Source organism: Taudactylus pleione, unplaced genomic scaffold (assembly GCF_031769625.1).
Source record: "Taudactylus pleione unplaced genomic scaffold, aTauple2 ptg000201l, whole genome shotgun sequence".
Taxonomy (NCBI): Eukaryota; Metazoa; Chordata; class Amphibia; order Anura; family Myobatrachidae; genus Taudactylus; species Taudactylus pleione.
Window position 1 is genome coordinate 45,521,094 of NW_028284603.1, and position 14,432 is coordinate 45,535,525.

The 14,432-nt window shown below is 55.3% G+C and overlaps 1 protein-coding gene across 1 annotated transcript in view; it reads right to left on the reverse strand.

Moving 5' to 3' along the window:
* Window positions 1-2,258: 2,258 nt before the first annotated feature.
* LOC148518350 (cystatin-POGU1-like) overlaps window positions 2,259-14,432 on the reverse strand; it is a 31,585-nt gene continuing 19,411 nt past the window's right edge. The window contains exon 4 of the mRNA XM_088477587.1: window positions 2,259-2,456. Coding sequence (XP_088333713.1) covers window positions 2,364-2,456 — 93 coding nt within the window. The 3' untranslated portion in view covers window positions 2,259-2,363. The remainder of the gene's footprint in view (window positions 2,457-14,432) is intronic.

The window sequence follows — 14,432 nt, forward strand, 5'->3', positions numbered from 1 at the left end:
CCCCGTGTTGAAAATCCCGGGTCAGAGCCGGGTTTGCGATGTGAAATGGGTATAAGTGATGTAGGGGCCTATCCATCAACACTAAAATAACGTTTTTAAGAACATTTTCCTTAATTACCGTTATTTTAGTATTCATGATGACACTTAACACAGGAGATATCTCCTGGTTAAGTCCAGCTATGTTATACCCCTTTTCCATCTAAATTCCGGGTCTGACCCGGAGTTGGAACAAAGTTCCTATCCGGATCAGACCCGGAATTTTGCCGGCGCCGGCTCGGGATATTCCCGAGTCAGCGCCGCTCACACCGCAGTCGGGTCTGCTTTGACCCGGCTTTTTCGGAGTGAAAGTGGTCGCTTGGAGATGACGTCATCGCCAAGCACCACTGAAGCCGGACCAATTGGCCGGCTAGCAGCGCACTCCAGGTCATCGTGACCCGGAATGCGCTGTTCTCACAGCAGGGTTTCACGGGCTATGCCCGTGTTAAACCCTGCTAGTTACCTGGGTTGGATTGCCGGGTCACTCGACCCGGCGATCCAACTCTCTCCCCTTTTACACCAGGGAGCTGCCCGGGTTAACCCTTCAAAAACCCGGGTTTTAGCTCCGGCGTAAAAGGGGTAGTAATTTCTACACTCCCCATACATCAGTATCATACCTCCCAACATGACCCTTTCCAGGACAAAATGCTCTGGTCCTGGACTTCCCTGGTAAGAGTGGGGGCTGCAGCACAGTTCAAAATTAAAATAGGGGAGCCACACCAACTGTCATTTAAAACTGCTGCCAAACATCACTGGCTGGGACTCACTGGCAGTTGGTGAGACTCCCCTATTTGAATTTTGGACTGTACTGCAGCCCCACCTCTGGAGCTGCCACCAATCATAAATCACCAGGGAAGTCCAGGACCAGAGCATTGTGTCCCTCCTGGAGAGGGTCATGTTGGGAGGTATGCAGTATGGGGACATGGAAATTATGCTATTCATCAAATTCCAAAAATTATGTATTTTCGGAATTTGATGGTGTTACTATACGCCACTCTGAGGTGGCGTACAGTGGGTTACACTTACCTGCTGTAAGCTTGGCAGGTCCTCCTCGGCTCCCTCCGGCGCTCCTCTGACACTTTGTACTCCCGGCAGAACACAGTAAAGTTTAGAGAAAAAAAAACAAAACCTTTTTTAATTTTTTCTAAACTTTACTGTGCTCTGCTGGGAGAACATAGGGCCTGATTCAGACCTACTCGCGAGCGGCTGTCCGCTCGCAAGTGGGTCGATGTTATGCACTGAGCATGCGCACGACGGAGGGAGCTCCGTCGTGCGCATGCGCCAGACGCGACGAGCGAAGGAAAGTCCTTCGCTCGTTGTGTCCGATCAAAGGGGGCGTGCTGTCAATGTTGATTGACAGCACGCCCCCTTTGGTGGGCGTGCCTCCCTGACGGGGGCATTCCCACGGGAACGCCTCCCGTCAGAAGCCGGCCCACTGACATCACTAGTGATGTCAGTGGGAGTGATTTTGGCTCTGATAGAGCCAAAATCACTCCGGAGCTTGCGGTTGAAAACCTCAACCGCAGGCTCCGGCTCGCAATTTCGATGGTCGCGATGGTCTCGACCATCGCGGCCATCACAAAGCACGCTCGTATAGCCTGTGGGTGGTGACCCACAGCTATACGAGCGTCCAGGAGGACGCTCCATGAAAATGGAGCCCGGCCCTCATTCAGAGCGTGCGCTCTGCTCAGAGTGTACGGCTCTGAATGAGGGCCATAGTGTCAGAGGAGCAGCCAGAGCTGGAGGAGGCTGCAGCAACCAGGTAAGTTTGGGACAGGGAGGTGAGCGGAGGGGTGGGTTGGGACACACACACATAATTATCGCAGCTGTAGGCAGTGCTGCGCATGCACTGCTTATACGGATGTAACAGTGCATGCGCAGCACTGATTACAGCTGCGGTAAGTTAGAGCAGGTAGGGAAAAGTATCTATTTCCCGAAAATCTGTCATCGCAAAAATGACACCTTTTCGGAATAGATAGTTATGGAGCGGAGGAATGATGAATTCCTCCGGTAATTAGGTAGAACTCCATGCGAGTTCTAAACCTAATTACCTCCATCAAATGATGAACAGGCCCCTAAGTACTGTATTGCTTTCAAAAACACTGTAGATTGTCACATATGGTATTATTATTATTGTTTAATAAGTGGCAAGTGAAAACAGAACTTGGAAAATCAGTTGAAGAGGGTAGTGTGCTAATCAAAGGACTTTAAAGATACAGAAATTAATTGTTTGCTTTTTATTCACAATGACATACAGTACAATAGGTAACAAGTTTTTAAACGTTACTACATTGTTGCATGAAACTCGATGGTCTCAGGTAATTCCATTATTGAAGAACACAAGAACTAGATTCAAGCCTTTGCGCATCTTTTCCTGTTAACCATGCCTTTACAACGACTTCAAACTTGCAAATGTACTCCTGCAAAATTGAGAGAAACATTTTAATAGAGGGGAAAAAAATAAGTAAATGTTAATTGCAGTTGATGCAGCGGTTCCTAAACTTTTCAAATCACAGCACCCTAGAGTATCAGCATTTTTTCCATGGAACCCTTAGTCAAAAGTTTCTTATTGAGAAATTAAAATTTCTTGAAGTAAATTGTGCTTAAGTTATATGTCACCCTTAGCTTCAGTTATGTGGTGGTTGACAGGGCTGCGCTTCATTTTGTTCACATATTTGTTGATTGGCAGCCATTAGTACTGGCTTTGCCTATCACACTGACTAAAAATAATTTTATTTGGTACTAGACCATCAACCTGAGGCACCCCTGCATGTGCCCTGAGGAACCCCAGGGTGCTAACTCACCCAGTTTGGGAACCACTAAGTTATACCCCTTTACACCAAAGCAAAAACCTGGGTCTTTGCTGGATCTACCCGAGTTGCAGCTCAGTGTAAAAGGGTCCCTGAAAAATTACCCGGGTCAAGTGACCCATCAATCCTACCCAGGTAGCTACCAGGGTCGGACCCAGGATGGACATGGGTAATCGTGCAGTGTAAACGGCGCAACCCGGGTTATCCGACCTAGGTCATGCCTAAAAATGAGCTGATTGGTGGTTGTGGAGCAGTCACCTTCCACTTTTTATGACCTCACAAGTTTAGCAGGGCAGACCTGGGTTCAGTGTGAACAGGGCTGACCTGAGAACAGTGGCGTAACTAAGGGGGGGGTGTCGAGAGGGCATGTGCCCTGGGTGTCATCAAACCAGCGGCACGGGGGGGGGGGCGCAGTTTGCCGCGGTCCAGGACACCGTGGTCAGTGAAGTGCTGACCGGATGGAGTTCAGTCAACACTATACAGTAAGTAACAAACACACAGCCGCACGCCGGCGGCTGTGTGTTTGTTTTAATTAGCAGCCAATGAGAGTCAGACAGACTCTCATTGACTGTTTCGCCCACTGCTGGAGCCTGGCTGGAGCTCAATCACTTTGGAATTGCGAGTAGAACAGATTTCCGGCTCGGGTCTGCTGTAAGTTCGGAACTCGGCTTTAAAAACCAAACTCAGGTTTTGGATTCCATGTAAACAGATCCAAATTACATGATTTTAGCTGTTTTTATCAATTTTATCTATTTTTATTAGAGATGAGCGGTTCGGTTTTACTCAGTTCAGATCTCAAAAACAGCGTCAAACTGGCTATCTGGCTCGAACGTGTTTTGTAAAGCCAATGAGAACTAATCCGAATTTGCCCTAATTTGTCGAAAACCAAACCGCTCATTTTTAGCGATTTAAAAGGAATCCAAAACCGAGGCCCTGATTCAGAGCCAGACGCTCTGAAAGAGCGCTTGCTCTGAATCAGAGCGTTTTTGTTTTTTTTGAGCGGCTGTGGGCTATTGCGAGTGGCAAGGATGATGGTCGCGATGGTCAAGACCATTGTGACCATCGGGCTTGCAACGAGTCCCTTGTGATAGGGTCTCATGGCCGCAAGCCCCAGAGAGCTTCTGGCTCTAATAGAGCCGGAAGCTCTCCCACTGACATCACTCCCATGGGAACGCCTCCGTTTGTGAAGCCACCCCCTGCCACGCCTACAAAATGGGGCGAGCTGTCGATCAACATCGGCAGCCGCCCCTTTTGTAGTGAGCCACGGAGCGAGTGCTTTTTGCGCTCGTCCTGGGGCTCGCGCATGCGCACTGGGCCACCATCGACCTGCTCTGGGTCTGAATCAGGCCCCGAATCCGATCCAAAACACAATAAAGAATTGGAATCAAAACCAAAACACGGGGGAGCGTGCACATCTCTACTCTATATATGTGACCTGCTGCATGTGTAAGGCTAGCGACACACCGTCAGATTTTTTGGATCAGGACGAGTAACAGTGTGATTTTTTCTGCATATTGTCAGCCCCAATAATCGGTGCTACACATTGTGCAAATTTTTAGTAGAAGCTACTGATTTTCCACCACACCACACTCATTTTGCATGTGTACGCCCACAAGGAGGATGACATAGTGACAGGAAAACATAGGAAATACAGTATCAGCAGATTATCAAAAATGCACACACACTACTCAATTTGAGGCAGAGATTTTCATTCTTGGACGATCAATCAGATAATTAGAATAATGCCTGTGATCCATTGCAAAGTTGACTACATGTATGTCTGTGGATATGTGGCCCTCTGTTTTTAAATACATTTCTCTTTAGTGATGGCATTCATATGAAAGCTCTTATTTACCAGTTACCATACTAATGAGGTGGACGCAGTTGCAGTAGGGCTGCAACTTTTGTAACAGCTTCTACTGCGCCTTTATGCTAATTGCTAGTGAGATTCCTACCAGCTGCACCGCGAATATGCCAATGTGCGTACAAAGGCGCACTATTGGCGCACCATCGGACATTGCAGGTGCAGAATGTTCGAGTGACCATGGCCACCAGTGCCAGTCACTGACACCGACATTCCCATGACTGTTAGCCACCTCCCCAGTTGCCACCCAGAAATGCTCATCGAAATTGCATGGATCTCCATGAAATTTCAATCTGCATCTCCTGGCGGTAAACATCTCGGATGTGTCCACCTCTGAATCGTCCTCACTGTCTCTATCTTGTGAATTATGACTATGCTGTTAATATTGGACCATAAGGGCCTCCCTATTTAAGTGCCCTTGGTCCCTCAAACACTTATTCCAGTTTGCTGGACTGTGTGATAGGATGCTGCTGGGGCCCGATGACATGTGACAGGCTGCTGGGGCCCGATGACGTGTGACAGGCTGCTGGGGCCCGATGACGTGTAGCAGGCTTATGTGCAGGGGAAGATGTGTGACAGGCTGCTGGGGCCTTATGACGTGTAACAGGCTGCTGTGCAGGGGAAGATGTGTGACAGGCTTCTGTGCAGGGGAAGATGTGTGACAGGCTGCTGGGGCCCGATGACGTGTGACAGGCTGCTGGGGCCCGATGACGTGTAGCAGGCTTCTGTGCAGGGGAAGATGTGTGACAGACTTCTGTGCAGGGGAAGATGTGTGACAGGCTGCTGTGCAGGGGAAGATGTGTGACAGGCTGCTGTGCAGGGGAAGATGTGTGACAGGCTGCTGTGCAGGGGAAGATGTGTGACAGGCTGCTGTGCAGGGGAAGATGTGTGACAGGCTGCTGTGCAGGGGAAGATGTGTGACAGGCTGCTGTGCAGGGGAAGATGTGTGACAGGCTGCTGTGCAGGGGAAGATGCGTGACAGGCTGCTGTGCAGGGGGAGATGCGTGACAGGCTGCTGTGCAGGGGGAGATGTGTGACAGGCTGCTGTGCAGGGGAAGATGTGTGACAGGTTGCTGCGCAGGGGAAGATGTGTGATAGGCTGCTGCGCAGGGGAAGATTTTGACAGGCTGCTGGGGCCCGATGACGTGTTACAGGCTGCTGTGCAGTGGAAGATGTGTGACAGGCTGCTGTGCAGGAGGAGATGTGTGACAGGCTGCTGTGCAGGAGAAGATGTGTGAAAGGCTGCTGTGCAGGGGGAGATGTGTGACAGGCTTCTCTGCAGGGGAAGATGTGTGACAGGCTGCTGTGCAGGGGGAGATGTGTGACAGGCTGCTGTGCAGGGGGAGATGTGTGACAGGCTGCTGTGCAGGGGGAGATGTGTGACAGGCTGCTGTGCAGGGGGAGATGTGTGACAGGCTGCTGTGCAGGGGAAGATGTGTGACAGGCTTCTCTGCAGGGGAAGATGTGTGACAGGCTGCTGTGCAGGGGGAGATGTGTGACAGGCTGCTGTGCAGGGGAAGATGTGTGACAGGCTGCTGTGCAGGGGGAGATGTGTGACAGGCTTCTCTACAGGGGAAGATGTGTGACAGGCTTCTCTGCAGGGGAAGATGTGTGACAGGCTGCTGTGCAGGGGGAGATGTGTGACAGGCTGCTGTGCAGGAGAATATGTGTGACAGGCTGCTGTGCAGGGGGAGATGTGTGACCGGCTTCTCTGCAGGGGGAGATGTGTGACAGGCTGCTGTGCAGGGGGAGATGTGTGACAGGCTGCTGTGCAGGAGGAGATGTGTGACAGGCTGCTGTGCAGGGGAAGATGTGTGACAGGCTGCTGTGCAGGGGGAGATGTGTGACAGGCTGCTGTGCAAGGGGAGATGTGTGACAGGCTGCTGTGCAGGGGAAGATGTGTGACAGGCAGCTGTGCAGGGGAAGATGTGTGACAGGCTGCTGTGCAGGGGGAGATGTGTGACAGGCTGCAGTGCAGGGGGAGATGTGTGACAGGCTGCTGTGCAGGGGGAGATGTGTGACAGGCTGCTGTGCAGGGGGAGATGTGTGACAGGCTGCTGTGCAGGGGGAGATGTGTGACAGGCTGCTGTGCAGGGGGAGATGTGTGACAGGCTGGAAGATGCGTGACAGGCTGCTGTGCAGGGGGAGATGTGTGACAGGCTGCTGTGCAGGGGGAGATGTGTGACAGGCTGCTGTGCAGGGGAAGATGGGTGACAGGCTGTTGTGCAGGGGGAGATGCGTGACAGGCTGCTGTGCAGGGGAAGATGTGTGACAGGCTGCTGTGCAGGGGGAGATGTGTGACAGGCTTCTCTGCAGGGGAAGATGTGTGACAGGCTTCTCTGCAGGGGAAGATGTGTGACAGGCTGCTGTGCAGGGGGAGATGTGTGACAGGCTGCTGTGCAGGGGAAGATGTGTGACAGGCTGCTGTGCAGGGGGAGATGTGTGACAAGCTGCTGTGCAGGAGAATATGTGTGACAGGCTGCTGTGCAGGGGGAGATGTGTGACCGGCTGCTGTGCAGGGGGAGATGTGTGACAGGCTGCTGTGCAGGGGAAGATGTGTGACAGGCAGCTGTGCAGGGGAAGATTTGTGACAGGCTGGAAGATGTCTGACAGGCTGCTGTGCAGGGGAAGATGCGTGACAGGCTGTTGTGCAGGGGGAGATGCGTGACAGGCTGCTGTGCAGGGGAAGATGTGTGACAGGCTGCTGTGCAGGGGGAGATGTGTGACAGGCTTCTCTGCAGGGGAAGCTGTGTGACAGGCTTCTCTGCAGGGGAAGATGTGTGACAGGCTGCTGTGCAGGGGGAGATGTGTGACAGGCTGCTGTGCGGGGGAAGATGTGTGACAGGCTGCTGTGCAGGGGGAGATGTGTGACAGGCTGCTGTGCAGGAGAATATGTTTGACAGGTTGCTGTGCAGGGGGAGATGTGTGACAGGCTGCTGTGCAGGGGGAGATGTGTGACAGGCTGCTGTGCAGGGGAAGATGTGTGACAGGCAGCTGTGCAGGGGAAGATGTGTGACAGGCTGCTGTGCAGGGGGAGATGTGTGACAGGCTGCAGTGCAGGGGGAGATGTGTGACAGGCTGCTGTGCAGGGGGAGATGTGTGACAGGCTGCTGTGCAGGGGGAGATGTGTGACAGGCTGCAGTGCAGGGGGAGATGTGTGACAGGCTGGAAGATGGGTGACAGGCTGCTGTGCAGGGGGAGATGTGTGACAGGCTGCTGTGCAGGGGGAGATGTGTGACAGGCTGGAAGATGTCTGACAGGCTGCTGTGCAGGGGAAGATGCGTGACAGGCTGTTGTGCAGGGGGAGATGCGTGACAGGCTGCTGTGCAGGGGAAGATGTGTGACAGGCTGCTGTGCAGGGGGAGATGTGTGACAGGCTTCTCTGCAGGGGAAGATGTGTGACAGGCTTCTCTGCAGGGGAAGATGTGTGACAGGCTGCTGTGCAGGGGGAGATGTGTGACAGGCTGCTGTGCAGGGGAAGATGTGTGACAGGCTGCTGTGCAGGGGGAGATGTGTGACAAGCTGCTGTGCAGGAGAATATGTGTGACAGGCTGCTGTGCAGGGGGAGATGTGTGACCGGCTGCTGTGCAGGGGGAGATGTGTGACAGGCTGCTGTGCAGGGGAAGATGTGTGACAGGCAGCTGTGCAGGGGAAGATGTGTGACAGGCTGGAAGATGTCTGACAGGCTGCTGTGCAGTGGAAGATGCGTGACAGGCTGTTGTGCAGGGGGAGATGCGTGACAGGCTGCTGTGCAGGGGAAGATGTGTGACAGGCTGCTGTGCAGGGGGAGATGTGTGACAGGCTTCTCTGCAGGGGAAGCTGTGTGACAGGCTTCTCTGCAGGGGAAGATGTGTGACAGGCTGCTGTGCAGGGGAAGATGTGTGACAGGCTGCTGTGCAGGGGGAGATGTGTGACAGGCTGCTGTGCGGGGGAAGATGTGTGACAGGCTGCTGTGCAGGGGGAGATGTGTGACAGGCTGCTGTGCAGGAGAATATGTTTGACAGGTTGCTGTGCAGGGGGAGATGTGTGACAGGCTGCTGTGCAGGGGGAGATGTGTGACAGGCTGCTGTGCAGGGGAAGATGTGTGACAGGCAGCTGTGCAGTGGAAGATGTGTGACAGGCTGCTGTGCAGGGGGAGATGTGTGACAGGCTGCAGTGCAGGGGGAGATGTGTGACAGGCTGCTGTGCAGGGGGAGATGTGTGACAGGCTGCTGTGCAGGGGGAGATGTGTGACAGGCTGCAGTGCAGGGGGAGATGTGTGACAGGCTGGAAGATGGGTGACAGGCTGCTGTGCAGGGGGAGATGTGTGACAGGCTGCTGTGCAGGGGGAGATGTGTGACAGGCTGCTGTGCAGGGGGAGATGTGTGACAGGCTGCTGTGCAGTGGGAGATGTGTGACAGGCTGCTGTGCAGGGGGAGATGTGTGACAGGCTGGAAGATGTCTGACAGGCTGCTGTGCAGGGGAAGATGCATGACAGGCTGCTGTGCAGGGGGAGATGCGTGACAGGCTGCTGTGCAGTGGAAGATGTGTGACAGGCTGCTGTGCAGGAGGAGATGTGTGACAGGCTTCTCTGCAGGGGAAGATGTGTGACAGGCTGCTGTGCAGGGGAAGATGTGTGACAGGCTTCTCTGCAGGGGAAGATGTGTGACAGGCTTCTCTGCAGGGGAAGATGTGTGACAGGCTGCTGTGCAGGGGGAGATGTGTGACAGGCTGCTGTGCAGGAGAATATGTGTGACAGGCTGCTGTGCAGGGGGAGATGTGTGACCGGCTTCTCTGCAGGGGGAGATGTGTGACAGGCTGCTGTGCAGGGGGAGATGTGTGACAGGCTGCTGTGCAGGAGGAGATGTGTGACAGGCTGCTGTGCAGGGGAAGATGTGTGACAGGCTGCTGTGCAGGGGGAGATGTGTGACAGGCTGCTGTGCAAGGGGAGATGTGTGACAGGCTGCTGTGCAGGGGAAGATGTGTGACAGGCAGCTGTGCAGGGGAAGATGTGTGACAGGCTGCTGTGCAGGGGGAGATGTGTGACAGGCTGCAGTGCAGGGGGAGATGTGTGACAGGCTGCTGTGCAGGGGGAGATGTGTGACAGGCTGCTGTGCAGGGGGAGATGTGTGACAGGCTGCTGTGCAGGGGGAGATGTGTGACAGGCTGCTGTGCAGGGGGAGATGTGTGACAGGCTGGAAGATGCGTGACAGGCTGCTGTGCAGGGGGAGATGTGTGACAGGCTGCTGTGCAGGGGGAGATGTGTGACAGGCTGCTGTGCAGGGGGAGATGTGTGACAGGCTGCTGTGCAGCGGGAGATGTGTGACAGGCTGCTGTGCAGGGGGAGATGTGTGACAGGCTGGAAGATGTCTGACAGGCTGCTGTGCAGGGGAAGATGCGTGACAGGCTGTTGTGCAGGGGGAGATGCGTGACAGGCTGCTGTGCAGGGGAAGATGTGTGACAGGCTGCTGTACAGGGGGAGATGTGTGACAGGCTTCTCTGCAGGGGAAGATGTGTGACAGGCTTCTCTGCAGGGGAAGATGTGTGACAGGCTGCTGTGCAGGGGGAGATGTGTGACAGGCTGCTGTGCAGGGGAAGATGTGTGACAGGCTGCTGTGCAGGGGGAGATGTGTGACAAGCTGCTGTGCAGGAGAATATGTGTGACAGGCTGCTGTGCAGGGGGAGATGTGTGACCGGCTGCTGTGCAGGGGGAGATGTGTGACAGGCTGCTGTGCAGGGGAAGATGTGTGACAGGCAGCTGTGCAGGGGAAGATGTGTGACAGGCTGGAAGATGTCTGACAGGCTGCTGTGCAGGGGAAGATGCGTGACAGGCTGTTGTGCAGGGGGAGATGCGTGACAGGCTGCTGTGCAGGGGAAGATGTGTGACAGGCTGCTGTGCAGGGGGAGATGTGTGACAGGCTTCTCTGCAGGGGAAGCTGTGTGACAGGCTTCTCTGCAGGGGAAGATGTGTGACAGGCTGCTGTGCAGGGGGAGATGTGTGACAGGCTGCTGTGCGGGGGAAGATGTGTGACAGGCTGCTGTGCAGGGGGAGATGTGTGACAGGCTGCTGTGCAGGAGAATATGTTTGACAGGTTGCTGTGCAGGGGGAGATGTGTGACAGGCTGGAAGATGGGTGACAGGCTGCTGTGCAGGGGGAGATGTGTGACAGGCTGCTGTGCAGGGGGAGATGTGTGACAGGCTGGAAGATGTCTGACAGGCTGCTGTGCAGGGGAAGATGCGTGACAGGCTGTTGTGCAGGGGGAGATGCGTGACAGGCTGCTGTGCAGGGGAAGATGTGTGACAGGCTGCTGTGCAGGGGGAGATGTGTGACAGGCTTCTCTGCAGGGGAAGATGTGTGACAGGCTTCTCTGCAGGGGAAGATGTGTGACAGGCTGCTGTGCAGGGGGAGATGTGTGACAGGCTGCTGTGCAGGGGAAGATGTGTGTCAGGCTGCTGTGCAGGGGGAGATGTGTGACAAGCTGCTGTGCAGGAGAATATGTGTGACAGGCTGCTGTGCAGGGGGAGATGTGTGACCGGCTGCTGTGCAGGGGGAGATGTGTGACAGGCTGCTGTGCAGGGGAAGATGTGTGACAGGCAGCTGTGCAGGGGAAGATGTGTGACAGGCTGGAAGATGTCTGACAGGCTGCTGTGCAGTGGAAGATGCGTGACAGGCTGTTGTGCAGGGGGAGATGCGTGACAGGCTGCTGTGCAGGGGAAGATGTGTGACAGGCTGCTGTGCAGGGGGAGATGTGTGACAGGCTTCTCTGCAGGGGAAGCTGTGTGACAGGCTTCTCTGCAGGGGAAGATGTGTGACAGGCTGCTGTGCAGGGGGAGATGTGTGACAGGCTGCTGTGCGGGGGAAGATGTGTGACAGGCTGCTGTGCAGGGGGAGATGTGTGACAGGCTGCTGTGCAGGAGAATATGTTTGACAGGTTGCTGTGCAGGGGGAGATGTGTGACAGGCTGCTGTGCAGGGGGAGATGTGTGACAGGCTGCTGTGCAGGGGAAGATGTGTGACAGGCAGCTGTGCAGGGGAAGATGTGTGACAGGCTGCTGTGCAGGGGGAGATGTGTGACAGGCTGCAGTGCAGGGGGAGATGTGTGACAGGCTGCTGTGCAGGGGGAGATGTGTGACAGGCTGCTGTGCAGTGGGAGATGTGTGACAGGCTGCTGTGCAGGGGGAGATGTGTGACAGGCTGGAAGATGTCTGACAGGCTGCTGTGCAGGGGAAGATGCATGACAGGCTGCTGTGCAGGGGGAGATGCGTGACAGGCTGCTGTGCAGTGGAAGATGTGTGACAGGCTGCTGTGCAGGAGGAGATGTGTGACAGGCTTCTCTGCAGGGGAAGATGTGTGACAGGCTGCTGTGCAGGGGAAGATGTGTGACAGGCTGCTGTGCAGGGGGAGATGTGTGACAGGCTGCTGTGCAGGGGAAGATGTGTGACAGGCTGCTGTGCAGGGGGAGATGTGTGACAGGCTGCTGTGCAGGGGGAGATGTGTGACAGGCTGCTGTGCAGGGGGAGATGTGTGACAGGCTGCTGTGCAGGGGAAGATGTGTGACAGGCTTCTCTGCAGGGGAAGATGTGTGACAGGCTGCTGTGCAGGGGGAGATGTGTGACAGGCTGCTGTGCAGGGGAAGATGTGTGACAGGCTTCTCTGCAGGGGAAGATGTGTGACAGGCTTCTCTGCAGGGGAAGATGTGTGACAGGCTGCTGTGCAGGGGGAGATGTGTGACAGGCTGCTGTGCAGGAGAATATGTGTGACAGGCTGCTGTGCAGGGGGAGATGTGTGACAGGCTGCTGTGCAGGAGGAGATGTGTGACAGGCTGCTGTGCAGGGGAAGATGTGTGACAGGCTGCTGTGCAGGGGGAGATGTGTGACAGGCTGCTGTGCAAGGGGAGATGTGTGAGAGGCTGCTGTGCAGGGGAAGATGTGTAACAGGCAGCTGTGCAGGGGAAGATGTGTGACAGGCTGCTGTGCAGGGGGAGATGTGTGACAGGCTGCAGTGCAGGGGGAGATGTGTGACAGGCTGCTGTGCAGGGTGAGATGTGTGACAGGCTGCTGTGCAGGGGGAGATGTGTGACAGGCTGCTGTGCAGGGGGAGATGTGTGACAGGCTGGAAGATGCGTGACAGGCTGCTGTGCAGGGGGAGATGTGTGACAGGCTGCTGTGCAGGGGGAGATGTGTGACAGGCTGCTGTGCAGGGGGAGATGTGTGACAGGCTGCTGTGCAGCGGGAGATGTGTGACAGGCTGCTGTGCAGGGGGAGACATGTGACAGGCTGGAAGATGTCTGACAGGCTGCTGTGCAGGGGAAGATGCGTGACAGGCTGTTGTGCAGGGGGAGATGCGTGACAGGCTGCTGTGCAGGGGAAGATGTGTGACAGGCTGCTGTACAGGGGGAGATGTGTGACAGGCTTCTCTGCAGGGGAAGATGTGTGACAGGCTTCTCTGCAGGGGAAGATGTGTGACAGGCTGCTGTGCAGGGGGAGATGTGTGACAGGCTGCTGTGCAGGGGAAGATGTGTGACAGGCTGCTGTGCAGGGGGAGATGTGTGACAAGCTGCTGTGCAGGAGAATATGTGTGACAGGCTGCTGTGCAGGGGGAGATGTGTGACCGGCTGCTGTGCAGGGGGAGATGTGTGACAGGCTGCTGTGCAGGGGAAGATGTGTGACAGGCAGCTGTGCAGGGGAAGATGTGTGACAGGCTGGAAGATGTCTGACAGGCTGCTGTGCAGGGGAAGATGCGTGACAGGCTGTTGTGCAGGGGGAGATGTGTGACAGGCTGCTGTGCAGGGGAAGATGTGTGACAGGCTGCTGTGCAGGGGGAGATGTGTGACAGGCTTCTCTGCAGGGGAAGCTGTGTGACAGGCTTCTCTGCAGGGGAAGATGTGTGACAGGCTGCTGTGCAGAGGGAGATGTGTGACAGGCTGCTGTGCGGGGGAAGATGTGTGACAGGCTGCTGTGCAGGGGGAGATGTGTGACAGGCTGCTGTGCAGGAGAATATGTTTGACAGGTTGCTGTGCAGGGGGAGATGTGTGACAGGCTGCTGTGCAGGGGGAGATGTGTGACAGGATGCTGTGCAGGGGAAGATGTGTGACAGGCAGCTGTGCAGGGGAAGATGTGTGACAGGCTGCTGTGCAGGGGGAGATGTGTGACAGGCTGCAGTGCAGGGGGAGATGTGTGACAGGCTTCTCTGCAGGGGAAGCTGTGTGACAGGCTTCTCTGCAGGGGAAGATGTGTGACAGGCTGCTGTGCAGGGGGAGATGTGTGACAGGCTGCTGTGCGGGGGAAGATGTGTGACAGGCTGCTGTGCAGGGGGAGATGTGTGACAGGCTGCTGTGCAGGAGAATATGTTTGACAGGTTGCTGTGCAGGGGGAGATGTGTGACAGGCTGCTGTGCAGGGGAAGATGTGTGACAGGCTGCAGTGCAGGGGGAGATGTGTGACAGGCTGGAAGATGGGTGACAGGCTGCTGTGCAGGGGGAGATGTGTGACAGGCTGCTGTGCAGGGGGATATGTGTGACAGGCTGCTGTGCAGGGGGAGATGTGTGACAGGCTGCTGTGCAGTGGGAGATGTGTGACAGGCTGCTGTGCAGGGGGAGATGTGTGACAGGCTGGAAGATGTCTGACAGGCTGCTGTGCAGGGGAAGATACATGACAGGCTGCTGTGCAGGGGGAGATGCGTGACAGGCTGCTGTGCATTGGAAGATGTGTGACAGGCTGCTGTGCAGGAGGAGATGTGTGACAG